Source organism: Styela clava, chromosome 4 (genome assembly GCF_964204865.1).
Source record: "Styela clava chromosome 4, kaStyClav1.hap1.2, whole genome shotgun sequence".
Taxonomy (NCBI): Eukaryota; Metazoa; Chordata; class Ascidiacea; order Stolidobranchia; family Styelidae; genus Styela; species Styela clava.
Genome location: NC_135253.1, coordinates 17,100,644 through 17,116,066, shown reverse-complemented (window position 1 = coordinate 17,116,066; position 15,423 = coordinate 17,100,644). Strand labels below are relative to the sequence as shown.

General features: G+C 32.8%; 1 protein-coding gene across 2 annotated transcripts in view; it reads left to right on the top strand.

Annotated features, from left to right (window-relative positions):
- The window catches only part of LOC120327184 (serine/threonine-protein phosphatase 2A 56 kDa regulatory subunit gamma isoform-like), a 30,919-nt gene that overhangs the window by 13,176 nt on the left and 2,320 nt on the right, over positions 1 to 15,423 (top strand). For both annotated transcript variants that reach the window (XM_039393621.2, XM_039393619.2), the window contains exons 5-15: positions 808 to 918; positions 3,627 to 3,719; positions 7,671 to 7,801; positions 8,194 to 8,253; positions 8,634 to 8,742; positions 9,304 to 9,357; positions 9,606 to 9,776; positions 10,458 to 10,585; positions 11,491 to 11,592; positions 11,929 to 12,001; positions 12,675 to 12,887. In XM_039393621.2, coding sequence (XP_039249555.2) covers positions 808 to 918; positions 3,627 to 3,719; positions 7,671 to 7,801; positions 8,194 to 8,253; positions 8,634 to 8,742; positions 9,304 to 9,357; positions 9,606 to 9,776; positions 10,458 to 10,585; positions 11,491 to 11,592; positions 11,929 to 12,001; positions 12,675 to 12,887 — 1,245 coding nt within the window. The remainder of the gene's footprint in view (positions 1 to 807; positions 919 to 3,626; positions 3,720 to 7,670; positions 7,802 to 8,193; positions 8,254 to 8,633; positions 8,743 to 9,303; positions 9,358 to 9,605; positions 9,777 to 10,457; positions 10,586 to 11,490; positions 11,593 to 11,928; positions 12,002 to 12,674; positions 12,888 to 15,423) is intronic.

Sequence of the window (15,423 nt, the reverse complement as noted above, 5' to 3'; positions counted from 1 at the left end):
TACCCTGTAGGCCTGTTTATCAAACTTACAGTTTAATTTACTTGAGTTTATCTGTTATGCATGTAGCCAGAAATGGTCAACCAGATTTTAATAATGCATCCTGAAATAATATATCCCGCACTTGAATGTGATGAAATCAAATATATTCATTGGTTCATGTTCAACAAGAACTCATAGGATTCAATGCTTTGAAATGGGAAATGCAGAAAAGTTGAGCTAACGATTATGTTTGATTCTCTGTTTACTTTACACCTTTCATAAAGAAATTTTTGTATACTGTTAAGTTAATAAACTTCTATTCTTCACAATTATGCTTTTTCCAAATTGATCTATTTTGAAATTATTCGTAAAATCAAGGATTTAAAATATTGTATTAGTCAATAGTCAATTTCAATATTCTTTTAGTTTGAGACAAGGTTGTGCAATCTGCGGCTCGTGGGCAAAATCCTTCCCACAAGAAAAAATTGTGCAGCTCATGGAGAAGTGCCAATTTTGAATGATATGGGGTCCGCAAAACTAGTTTATAATTTTGTTTAATTAATGTGCTAGTAATTCTAATCCCTTTGCTTTGCAAAGCCTATACCCGAGTCAAATTTATTACGTTTATGACGTTACAATACCCTGACGTGACACGAACAATGTATGTCATGAGATCAACAACCCAAATTTTCGTGCCTGCAACTAATAGAAAAGCCCATGGTAAATAAAATTGCGGCCTGTGGTTTCACCCAGTTACTTTTATGTGTAATAAATGTTGTAAATGTTTGTAAGTATTGTCAACTCATTCATTTCTCCTTTCTTATTCAGTTTGCTATAAATACATTTCGATCTCTTCCACCTCTGAGTAATCCAAGCGGAGCTGAATTCGATCCGGAAGAGGACGAACCTAATTTAGAAGCAGCATGGCCTCATATACAGGTTTGTAGAAATTAATTTTTACTATTTAATAACATGCAACATGGATTCAGTTTAGTAAAGAAATTATAATGCTAAATCCTAGTATGTGAAATCTATTTTTAGTAAGTTGAATATTGATCAGTTTTCTATATAAATATACCGTACACATTTGCCCAGGATTTGAGGTCAATCTTTATGTACTGATATATGAAAAATGAGATTGTTTTGAATGCACATATAATGAATGATTAATGTAAAATCATTACAACGGCAATATTCTTGTTCAGAATTTTTCATTTTCCATTTTGTTTGAATAGCAATATTACACTAACTTGTAATTCGTATTATTGTATTACACACGGTCACACAGTGATTGTGCGGAATCCGGTTCCCATTTTTGTTATAGACAAATATTGTTGGTATTTATTAGATCCTTCCTAACATAATGTTGTCAAAACGGAATACATGTGGATCATTTGGTATTCTTGTTATGAAAAAAATGCTTTTCTTCTCAACTAATAGACCTCAAGTTTTCATAGAGTTCCGCTATTTTGCCCAAAATTTTGCTGTTTTATTTTTCTGATAGGAACACTTTATATATGTCATATGGGAACATTTTTATAGGCCTATGATATTTTATGTTTCTTTCTATAAAATTAAGCATTTGTTCTCAAGTATTCGATTGTCAAACTTGGAGTTGGTTGTTTGTAAAGCACACTACTCATTGCTAAGTTTGATATCTAAAACCCTATGTTTTACTGTTATATTCGCATGAATTGTACAAGCTTTACTTTATTCTATTTTCTAATTTTGTTGTCTTCATATCCCTGCTTATCATAGGTTGTTCTTTGCCACAAGACCACAAATCGCAATACATATCGCTCATATGTATTTGTGTGGGATTCTATTTCCTGTGGTTTTCCATGACTGTTTGCCTCTCATCTTTATATTTGTGTCACATGTGATAAAGAGATAATTTTTTAAGATTATTTGGCATAGTTTTTATTTTGGGATTTGATAAGTATTTAGAAAAATGTAAATAATGCTCCATGACATTAAAATTAAAATTAAGTTATTAGGTACAGATTTGATATGAACATCAACTTTGTTTGTAATAATCTGAAAAATGTATGTTGGCACTAGGCAGTAAAGGAAAATTCTAATACATGGTCTAACTACTGAGGAACAGTGTATAGGCCTACTGATGTTTACTGGGCGAATTTATGTATCTGTAACCCTGTTTGAAAATTGTTGTTATGTAAAGATATTTGTTTAACCCAAATATATTTAACCATATTTTGTTTTTTTATTCAAATACTCTTAGTATTATCCATACAAGTTTTTCATCCTTCAGTTGTCGAAGCAATTCTATTCGGATCTCTATCGGTTGACTATAATGCTATTTTGTCTAATTACAAAATTCACTTATGTATTTCAATTGAGGAATAAGATTTTTATTATTGTTCTTGCGTAGTATTATGTTACCATAATACAGCACATGAGTATATTCATATCCGATTCTCAATTCTGAAGGTTTTCATCACCTCACCATAATTGAGGGTTGATTTTATCAGATTTTCATTTTTTGGAGTTAGTACCTAATTGAAAGAGATGTTGAGCTAGCATAAAAATTCAATATCCATTTTTAAAAATTTTCACCAAAATTTCTTTTTAAAACTTATCATATACATTGCATTTCAAACACAATTGAATGTAACAGCTGCACTTTTACAGAGATTTTATTTAAATTCCAATTTCAGTATTTGAAATTACTGTTTTGCATGCGATATTGACTCTCATTGTTCGAAGATATTGATTTATGTCAGATTTTCCTCAAACGATTTGTTTCTTTCAAAGACTTCTGATAGTAGTATTGATAGTTTTGTACTATTGTATTATTCCTCGAGATGTGTTATCATTCAACATATTAAGTGTGGCCAAAGTAAGCAATAATTGTTATTTGTGGTGTAAAAGGGCTGTTCAATTCTTTCCCTCAATCTAATCTATTCACCTATGTAAATCTTAGTGAGACGGCTGTAAATGGAAATGTGCAAATTCTGATTTCCTACTATGTTGTCACATAACTGAAGTACCATATATTGGATACTAGTTATTGACATATAATTATTTGCTCACTAGCCTGGTAACTATGTTTACCTAGCCGAATTTCTATCCCTGGTTGTTAATTACAGTAGCCAGTAAACTTTTTATGATTGTGTGATACTTACCGGTATGTGAAATTACTGTTGTACATGTAAAATGAATATTAATATTGAGAACGAGCTTTAGGTTTAAAATTGACCCTTTTCTTACCACAAGAAGATTGGTTATTGGAATTTTGACTATAGAAGCGAGTTTGAAATGCCAACTTCGAGTTTGGAGAATTCAAAATTTCTTCCCTCATGACTGAGGAGTTCGGAAACCCGACCACGGTATCAATAAAAGCACACCAAACTCCTACGACGCATCTCTGACAAGAAAAATCAAATAGTTCAATTTTACAAAATTGATTTTTTTTATTCACTATTAAACTATCACTATTAAACTGTAATCTTTTACTTTTATTCTGTACAAAGATTTTCTTGGTAAAGTTGTGGCTTCTCTTGCATCAGGCTCACAAATCAGTGCAAATTTGGTAGCAATTTTATAAAGTTGAATTCATAAAAATTGCCAGTATTAATTTTATACATGTTGTATTCACTGTCTAACTCCATTTTTTCTATTTTCAGCTCGTCTATGAATTTTTCTTGAGATTTTTGGAATCACCTGATTTCCATCCCCCGATTGCGAAGAAATATATCGATCAAAAGTTCGTTTTGGAGGTATGACCAAATTCATGTTATTCTATATGTTTTATATATGTATATTTTGAATTTACAATCAACCCCTACGGCCTATAGCAAATTGTAATCATGGTATTTGCATAATAAGTTTGTATTAATGAATACCTTCTAAAATAATAGTTTCAAATATGGATTGATGTTTCACTATTCCGTTAGCAGAATCATCATATTCATGAGATTATTTTGTAATTCTGAAAAATTAAATGAAGGTGACTTGATTTTCTACAGCAGTGTTTCAGAAACGTTTCAATATCGTTGCCCATAAATTTAATTACCAAAAGCTCAATTACCCCTTTCATAAAAATGCAGTAGCCTAGTCATATCATTATCACAATTAATTGAAGAAGGAAGTTTTTGTTTAAAGCTGGGTTCTCCAGAAATTCTCCTGCACTATGACCATATTATTTCACTATGAAAAATAATTGTAATATAGAATATCTGGCGCTCCAGAAGTGTGTGTACCAATATGGCGGTAACTAATCTTGTTTGCCTAAGTTGTGTTAAGAGACAGAAGCCTATGGGCAGGGGGTATATTCACTTGGCTAACACAGACAGTCCTCGAACCCGTACTAGAACTAAAATAAGGAAAATCGGAATAAATTTATCCTAACCCGAACCTGGTACACACACTATACCGAATATCCTAATAGGGCTAAGATAGTACCATATTGACTCTTCATAAATATTTGACTTACAGTACAGTACAGGCACATATGTAACTTTTATTTATTAAAAAGTGCATACTATACATCTCGCCCTCAAAGTAACTTACGAAACAATAGTAAACTGCTTTATGGTCGTGACAGGTGAATGTTTTATTTACCGGTATATGTGTATTTAACATTGTCTTATTGGTACGATATGGCAAGTCAAAATATAATAAAATTTTCACAATATTGGAGCCACGAATGGCCAAGATCGAAAACTAGAATATTTTGAATATGAAGTGTCAAATTTATTCTAAATTGGTCCGTGCTCGGCTTAGAATTTAATAAATCAATGTATATTCTTAAACTGCTGGTATTACAGTATAGAGAGAAGAAACATTGCTGTATTGGTTTTATCCCTTCATCACTGTTAAAAAAAATTAAATGAAGCCTCTTCTGATTGTTATACATCAAATGCCTATTAAAAGAACGATATCATTCAAAATTAAATTATTTCTAGTTAAGAATCAACTAAATCAAATATAACTGATCTTGGATTTATTCGATTCGTTCTCAAATGACCAACACTCAACTTATTTTGTTTCATTTGGGTAAAAGACATTTTCATGTTCATTGTTGTCTAAGTTTATAATTATTATCAAATAAGTATTCACATAGAAGTAACAGTTTTAGACTGTCACCGAAATGTTCTTGCGCCATGTACACTTATCATTTTGGGTTCATATTTGACATTTATCAATGGTTCTGCAAGATAATATGAAGTAAAACATGATCTTCTTTTTTCTATTAAAGTGATAAACAAGCATAGCATAAACTTGTTCTATGGAATAGCACGTGTACTTGTACTCGTCAACAAATCATAGCACTATTGGTTAGAACTCTCTAAACCCTGAGTCAAGTTGAATCTTTGTTAATCTATGTCTCGAGCCTAGTCCGGAGAAGAGTCAAATATCCCTGAGTGAATTTTCACTGGTGGTTAGTTGAGTACGAGTGCGAGTCATATAGATAACTCGAGTCACACACAATAAATGATAACTCGAGTCCAACTCTAGTAGAATCAATGACAGTCCACAGAAATCGAAAAATTCTTTAGGATTTAGTCAATACTGATTTATATGCTAAGGTTTTGAAATATAAGGTCTGGTTGCTCAGATATCTTTTGAGTAACAAGGAGAAAGGACCTGTAGTTCAATATACAATGTCCCTGTTGTTATTAATTAATAATAACCTCATTCGGATCAGCGATAGGAACGGCCAAAACTGAATCTGAATGCATTCTGACATGCTTTTCTAAGATGGAGAAATATAAAGAGGAGTATACACAAACCACTGTGAACCTATATAAATCATATTTGATAATACAATATGGTTCATATAGCCTAGTGGTCATTTGCCTATTTTGCATGTTCTACCTTCGTAGCAAAACTGGCTAGCCTACTAACTTTACCTGAAATGTACTTGATGGTGCTCATTTATTGAAAAACGAGATAAGCAAACTACTTCGTTTAAAGGGACTTTGTATATTGACGACTAGATGATCAATATCTGGTAGAGTAATAAATAATGCTCAACAAGTGTTAGATTCAATATCAAGCTGGTTTCGTGCTTTATATTGGATTTTTATTCTTTTTACTTTAGATTTATTCACCAACAAAACAAAGAAGTTTGTCCCAGGTTAAGAAATGCTGATATACATATTGTTTTAGTGATATTCTCTTTTTGTTTCAATGCCTGAACTACGATTACACTAATTTTTTGTGATGGTAAATACTCAGGATGACAAATTTTCAAATGAAAATGTTCTAAATTCTTTCTAAATTCAAGAATTACATATCGTATATTATTAAATATAACCCATCTCAAATGTATTTGAATGAATTGTTCTGTATATTCTTGATCAGTGAGTTCGAAATTGTGCAATCAAAGTTCCCCCATATATGATCATTTCTAGTGATCTAGTCTAGTTGATGCCTATTTTTCTGGTTATTATTCCTAAAAATCCAGAATTTAAAATAATTTTGCAACTATTTGAATATTCAATTCATTTTGGGAATCTTTCCTTCATATATAGTGGTATAATATAGTGACATTGAATTGAATATTTTGAAAACAGTATTGTATGAAAAAATTGGCAACTGTTGATACATCTGCATGTCCAAGTTTAAGCCACATCTATACAAACAAATTATTGTTATTTTGGTCGTACATATAATCTCTAAAACTTACTAAAAATCATGTTTGCTAACAATAGAAAGCAAAGGATCAGAATGATATATCACGTCGAATAAATGCCAATAAAAAAACTTGAAAGAATTGTCTGAAAGCAGCTCACACCCATCTATAGCCTAAACATTAAAAATAGTACTTTAGGCTGTGATGTCCATATCAATGTATATTCAGGAACAACATTCTTAAATATAAAATATTGAATGTATTCTAAATCAGTCCGATGTTCAACAGCCAAAAATTCTGCATACCATACTCATGAAACTTGATTATTATAAGGTAGTAAAGACAAGATAGACCAGGAGTGGGCCAGGTTTTTGAACCGAGGGCCAAAAATTTTGACCACCTAGACTGGCGGTCTATGTAAGTGTGACGTAAAAGTTACATTTTATGAACAATATTTATAGTGTTAAAAAACCATATTGACTCTTTATAAATATTTGACTTACAGCGTAGTACAGTCGCATATGTTAGTTTTATTTATTAAAAAGGGCTTACTATGTATCTCGCACTCCCTCAAAGTAACTCACGAAACAATAGCAACGAATACAAAAGCAAAAGTGAAAAACAATAAGCCTCGTGCAAAAACTAAATTTAATCGCAATCTCAAGAAATTCCTTGAGCTATTTTTTAGCTAAAAAATCAAAATTCCGTTTTAGTTAGCTAGTGGCAGCATACCTGATTTGGCCCGTGGGACATAGTTTCCCTATGTCAGAGATAGACTGTTTCATTTCTATATTTATCAGACGTTATGAAAGTCAGTAATGGTCTACACATACTAATTGTGCAGAATAATGTTTAATACAAATGAAAATATTCTACGTTATTTCTAAAACCAAATTTCGCTATATGAAATTTAACTAATTCGGAATGCACTCATATCTTATTTGTTTTGAGAAACCATCGATGTTCTGTGAAACAGGCATTGTTATTGACAACACATTTTGCAAATACATTAATAATTGGTAGTGATCTGGCTTAAGGCTATTTACTATAACTGTTTCATTTTTAATTTATCCATTTTTTGTCGTTTCAGCTTCTCAACCTATTTGATAGTGAAGATCCACGTGAGAGAGATTTCCTCAAAACTACTCTGCACAGAATTTATGGAAAATTTCTTGGATTGAGAGCTTACATCAGAAAGAATATAAACAATATATTTTATAAGTATGAATTTACATAATTGGTGCTTTCTGAAAAAAATTGAACAACATAGAAATTTCAGTAGATACTAATCATTTATTATGTATGGGTTAACACAGGTATGTGCAACTGGCGCTAATTTTTGAATTCGCTGCGTACATGGAAAAACTATTTTGTTTATGTGGTCCAGCTAAATGGCTGACATTGGTTATATAGCCCACCGACAAAAAATGCTGGACACTCCTGGGTCAGCACAACTTTTTCTATTGTTATTACCCTATGCCCAATTCATATCTTCAGATTTTTGTGTTTAAGTATTTCATTAGTTAATACGAATTGATTTATTTTGTGAGAATATAATTTGTGCAGTCTTTGTTACATTCTTTGCCAAATAACTTTGCCCTGTTTTCATGCAGATTTATTTATGAAATGGAGAGACACAATGGCATTGCAGAGTTACTTGAGATATTAGGAAGGTGAGATTATATTGTGTATATATTTTTTTTTTATCAAAAAACTAGATTTTATAGCGGCTTTATTCCTACGAGGATATTACCTAAAAATAGATATTGTAGCTTTCACTATTGAAATATTTATATTTAGAAAGTTATTCTAAATTTTTAAGTTAATCAACACTTTTACAAATTTCTCTGTTTAAGTTGAAACACTTCAAAATAAATAAATAGAATATTAATATTAATTATTCGAAAATATAATTTCAGAATGTATACAAAATAATATATTATATGTTGCGGAACTTATCTCAACTTTTTATTCACCAAGTTCTATGTTCTTTCCCAGGATATTGAATAATGCATAAGATTTGTTTCGAAAAAAATGTATTTTAATATTCCAGCATCATCAATGGATTCGCACTTCCATTGAAAGAAGAACACAAAGTATTTTTAGTGCAAGTTCTTATTCCACTTCATAAAGCGAGATCTCTCAGTGTATATCATCCTCAGGTATGTTGCAAAAATCAACACATTCTTTCATTGCAAAACTAAAGCTAACAATAATAATAATAATGTATTTTTTTTTCTATTTCAACTTAAAATGTGACTAATACTATCAGGAAAAATGTAAATCGATTTACACATAAATATGTTATTTCTGGCGATAACAAACATAGATAGTTTCAGCCATGTCAAAAAAGGTATCTGAAAAAATTCATCAACCATTTACCCATTTTATTCAAATAAGATTCTCCCCTTTTAACGTTAATTCTTTTATTACAGAGAAATAGTATTAGGCAAAGGGTTTTAGAGCCAATTTCAACCTATAACTTTTATGGCACCCCTACCTGGTTTCAGTTGTATGTTTTATAGTACAATATTTTGAAGTAGTTATCAATACCCAGCTAATCATTCCATCAATCTGTTTACTAACTGTGGTGTGTTCAATATTTTTGATGGATGATGTTGCAAGAGTTATTGTTATAGGCTATATATTTACAAATTTCTCCAATTGGTGAAAGCTTTGTCCGTTGAATGAAAATTAATTTTCATAATCTATTTTTGTTCTAGCTTGCATACTGTGTCGTACAATTCCTGGAGAAAGATTCTTCTCTCACCAAACCGGTAAAATATTTCTGTATTATCCGTATAAATATTTTTCATGCGCAAGTCTTGTTCATGAAGTGTAAAATCACTGATATCTGGTATTGGATGAAGTTCTTGATCCACATGGTCAATGATGAGATGTTAATCTCTTTTTGTCAATCTTTATCCACCAATTTAGATTTCAATTTTGCTAAAGCCAAATAATACCCATTACCCATAATAATAATATGCGATTGTATCATTCGATTTTAACCGATTCATTTCAGGTTGTTGATGGACTGCTGAAGTTTTGGCCTAAAGTTCACAGCCCTAAAGAAGTCATGTTTCTCAATGAACTTGAAGAAATACTTGACGTGATTGAGCCTACGGAATTCACAAAAATTATGGTTCCTCTATTCAAACAACTTTCTAGAAGTGTTTCCAGCCCTCACTTCCAGGTATGACATTCATATGGCTCATAATTATTATTATTTTGGTAAAGTCGAAAGTAAAAATAGTTCGTAAACTAATCAAAGGTTTAATAAAATCGGGTATTACATAATATACCACCAATAAAGCCACATCTGTTGGTAGGAAATTCTGCTCTTAAACTAGTGGCACTGCCAAGTCTGTGGAGTTGGAAACACTGGTCCGACCTCTGATCTTCAAAAATACTGATCCTATTAAACTTGAAATGAATTAGATTCAGCTCTCGACTTTGATAAATAAAATTTTGATCACAAAATATTGATGCTTTGCATGCTTCTCTTGGTTTCTGTTAAAATTTTTGGGTATGTAAAGTATTTTTTTTTTTTCTTTTTAAATTGGACATTGACTCTCCATGTTTAGAAGTATGATTTTACTACGACTCCTGACTTGAATGAATTTAAAATCTTACCTCCTACCCCATTGGTCAATATTAGAAAAACTTACTACAGCACATTTGACTATGCATTGGGCCAAATTTGACAAAAACCATATAAAATGAAAGCCAAAGCTATTTCCTTTTTAGTGAAGATAAAAATTTCTCACTCATTTGAGGCTAATTAAAAAAAAAATAGTGAGGCAACCCCTTAATTGTTGCCCTAGTACATCTTGCACTATTATAAACGATTGATTTAACATTAATAAATATTCAGGTTGCAGAACGTGCTTTATATTTCTGGAATAACGAATATATCATGAGTTTAGTCAGTGACAACACAGATGCTGTTCTTCCCATCATATTTCCTGCTCTTTATAAAAATTCCAAGACACACTGGAACAAGTAAGTACTTTTTTAATTAATGATTGTGAATTTGAAAACTCGGAGGCATGGTCGGTTTCAGTGGGGTTGGTTTTGCGGGTCGAACCCCCCCCCCCCCTTTTAAAAAATAAAAAAAAATAAAATCACATTTCTGTATCATAGATAGCTTAAAATGCTTTTTAGACCCTCAAGACTAATAAAAACACGCTTATTCTAGCTTATTCTAATAAAAATTTCAGAACACCCCCCTCTTTGAAAATTTTTGGTTACGGCCCAGGTCGGTTTGATTCAGTTCTGTTGGAAAAATGACATTTTCTAGGAGTGTTTGGATTAAATTTGGCACCTGGGGAAGGCCTTTGCTCGTGGCCCTCTATAGAGGGTCAGGGCCCAATTTGCGAAACCCTGGACTGGGTAAAGATGAATATGACTCAAGTCACCCGGATATACTACTTTATTATTGAATTTATATCACAATTTGAATCAATTGGTGACCGTACATTTGAACCCACGTACATTTGAACCCATGTGTATATCCGCGGGTTCAATCTATATGTGGGTGCTAGAACCCATGGGTTAGGGTTAGTATGGGTTCAAATATCCGTAAAACAAAAAAATTACCATAGGTGCAATAGCATACAGGTGCGATTGTCATGGGTTCAGATGTACGTGGTTCAAATGTACACGGGTTCAAATGTACACTGGTTCAAATGTAATGGAACCGAATCAATTATATGGTAACTTAGTAATAAAAATTCTAACTACTTAAAAACCGTGTCTTTGTTTGATTTTGATAGCTTTTACCATCCAATTTCATTCATGTAATACTGAATTAGGATTTTGGCTGAAATTTTTCTTGGCAAGAAACCTAAAACGCATCTTCCATGTTATACTGATGCAACATTACAGCTAATTATTATTATTTCCAGGACAATACATGGACTGATATACAATGCATTGAAAATCTTCATGGAAATGAATCAGACGTTATTTGATGAATGCACACAGAAATATAAAATGGAAAAGCAGAAGTATGTACTATGGTTATGTTTTATAGGACTGTTTTCCCATGTTTTGCATCGTCGTATTTTAGGTTCGGAATAATGAAAACATTAAAATATAACACAATAATGAAATTTTTTGTTCCACCCATGATAATAGTTTGGTCTACTTAAGAGTCTTAGACAATACAACGGTAGTCATTCATACAGTTTCAACAGATTGTGAGATGTTACCTATTTTTATCGGGCCTTTTTATCACTTTTGTACATGAAGAGCTATTCTTTTGGAAAGATTATGGTTGTCACTTAAAGATATATTGCGAAATTATTGAATTGTTTTGAATACATATTTTCTTTCTCGAACAGGGAGAAACAAAAACAAAAGGAGAGAGAACAATGCTGGGAAAAACTTTGCACATTGGCAGTAAAGAATCCTCAGGTTTGTTTGAATGTGATTCTTTAAACATTTTTTATCGTAAATTTTTATAATTAAAATTTGATTGTAGCAATTTGCATATCACAACATATTTACCAATACCAATGTATTCTGCCAATCAGAATCACTTGAAAGTTTGAGAGTTGCGGTACTAAATTTGTGAAAACTATTATTGTGCTGTTTTGGCTCAGCCAATACATTACAGAAAAAAATCCTTGTTATCTCAAGTTTTCTCTGACCAGTAGCAGTGACCATTGTTGTAAACTTGAATTTATCGCATTATTCTGAAATACATAAAACTTTCAAGAACATAGTCCTATAATTTTGCTTTTTTGATCAGCACGTGTATTGATAACAACGTCAATATTTGTATGTCTATTAATTTCTGTTAGATTTTGCCAAGGGATTAGCTTCTTGATAACTAGTCTATTCTTTTCGAGTCCATTTTTCGGCGCTCCAGAATTGTGTGTACCAATATGGAGGTAACAAATTTTCTTCGCCTACTTTACATCAAGTTGTGTGAAGGGACTGAAACCTATGGGCAGGGGGTATATTCACTTGGCTAACACAGACTGTTCCTGAACCCATTCTGCTTGTATAATCCTAAAATATACTACTGAATTGTACTGATTGCAGCTAATACCTAAAATTTTCACTTCTCACGTTTTTCTAACAGGCCATAGCTATTTTCAACAAAGGAACTCTGACTCCATTTACCGATTCTCTGATAGCGGCCTCTGACCATCCACTAACATCATTGATGGGATCTGGCGACGCAGGTGTGGCTCTAGCACCAGCTGGTACCGTTGTGGCAGGCCAACAAAATATGGATGTCACTGATATAGAAAAGGATCTCACTCTCTCTCATGTTTCAAAAGAAGCAGAAGAGGTTGGTTTTTGATTTATTCTCAGGGGTTTACATTTTTTTGAGAATTAACTCTCAGGGCATAGGAAATAAAGGCAAGGGGTTGAGCCTTGAGAATATTATTATGTCATTCACCTCTGAGTTAATTTCAAAAGTGTTATTTACTGTTATCCGTGTATGTCAACTGTCCTTCCCAGTATGCAAGGAGTGAAATATGAAAAAGTAACTACATGTCGGGGCTCCAGAAGTATGCGCACCAAGATATCGCACAGCCTGAATTCTAACCGGTACACACAAACTATGTTCAGGTTGTGCGCCGTCTTGGTGCGCATACTTCTGGAGGTCCTTGTAAGCTGCTATGTGGTCCACGGTCACAGTTTGTCATGCCAGACGCAGAGGTAAAATTTAATCTCAGATGAGAGCCGCTGGTCTAAGGTGTAATTCACAGATGTTCTAGGTCAGGGGTCACCAAACTACGGCCCGCGGCGTCATTTTATCCGGCCCGCAATAACACGCAAAAATGGCTTAATTTTTTTCCAAGGAAGATTTCCCCGAGCATCGGTCTTCCTTGTTTATTTCGTAACATTGACCAATCAGCAAGATGCAAAAAAACGTGACGTAATGAAAAGCCTCTTCGCATCTCAGCTCAGATAACTTTTGTCATCCTGACAGATTTCCAGTCGTGGTTGTAAACAATACTTCGTTTTTGCGCCTTTGAATGCTATTCGTTAGTTTTTGATTGTGTTTCGGAAATTTAAGTATGAATCAAATAAGTCAACTATCATTTGCATCCTTAGGAGTTGTAGTTTTAATAGTAGTAATAAAAAATTAGTCTAGAAATAGCTGTGAAAAAATAGGCTAAAATTCTCTACCGGTACGCAACGTTTTCTGCGAAAGATGCACTTGTATACTCGTGGCGCGTGCTTTCGACGAAACTGTTTACGTTTCTTGTGCTAAAATAAATGTTGAATGTGCATTTTGCGCTAACAGTACTATAATCCCTCGCGTACTGCTCCAATTTCATAAGACACACTAACTTTTGTACTGCTCAAATGCGGATATTCATGTAGTATGTTACAAAAAAAATTAAAGTTCATCCGATTTAAATAAAAACTGCGCCAGTGGATAGATCTGAGTGAAAATAGAAAACAGTACCAAGTTTATAAAAAACGGTCAAGAAATAACCGAGATATCGGAATTTTAGTACCGCCCGACAGGGCAATTATTTTCATAAGGATTGTATTACTTTTTTGATAAGAACTGTAATAAATATGAAAAAATAACACATGTCAATCACTAATATTGAGACTATTTCGGGATTTTATTCTGGCAACGGTCATTGACACCGCCGAAAGATCGTCGCATAATAAACAAATAAACGCTGGAGTTGTGCATGATAGTTTAATTTGCGCTACGTATAAAAGGGGGGAGGCGGAATTTTTAAAAGCGTCGAAAGCTGAGAAATGTATGCGCTAATGAAAAAAATCAAATACCAGATATGTTGTTTATTTATCTAAATTATGTCCAAATTTCATAGAATTCCAAGCTACAGCAGGCAGTCCGTAGTCGTTTTTAGCAGTAGCAGTATTCCAACACGGCGTAACAGTACTTAGCAGACGTGAAGCGTTCATTATTTTGGCGCGAAATAGTCGATTTTGTAACATTCCTAATTCATGACAGCAACGTTTTGATAACAGCTAAACTCAGGATAGTTGTCTAGATATAGAAATCTTGTATATTTGTTTTCCTATGATGTTTTTGATCTATATTCTGCGATATAGATAGAATTAAATATTCAAGTCTTCAGAAATGTAGAATATATTCTGTTAAATAAATTGGATGAATTTCCCAACTTTTGTGAATTTATTTTATTGCATTGACAAAAATATTCATCCGGCCCGTTTCAACCCAGTTTGAGTCATACCCGGCCCGCGGTCAAAAAAGTTTGGTGACCCCTGTTCTAGGTAAATGGTCAGAAAAACAGTACTGGTAGTAAGTCCTTACCTAACAGTGTCTGCTTGTGCGACGTATTTTTTAGTTGTGTACCAATATGAAGGTAACTAATGTTGTTCACTCACTTTACATCAAATTGTGTAAAGGGACTGAAGACTATGGGCAGAGGGTATATTCACTTGGCTAACGCTGAACAAAATCATGGCCTAACCCAGCGGTTCCCAAACTTTTGTTAGGGCGGCGCCATTTTACGAGGGAAAAAAACTCACCGGCGCACTTGCACGAAAAAAAAATGCTGCTTTCAAACAAAACTCAATTTTGTGATCGTTAATGTGTACTTTATACCTTCTAAAGTTTATAAACATGTGGGTTTATGCAATATCATTTGAAATGCTAAAAAAATCACTTATTTTCTCTAAACTAGATTCAGCAGATAAATGGACTGTGGATCACGAAATTCCAGCAAATAGTGGTTACCTATATTGTTACGTGACAATAGAGGCAGACAATAAGTAACGAAAAGTAAACGACATAGAAATGTGAAATGAATTTATTGGTTCATATTCACAGCTTTTGGAAGAAGAAACAATTAAACATTTAAAATAAA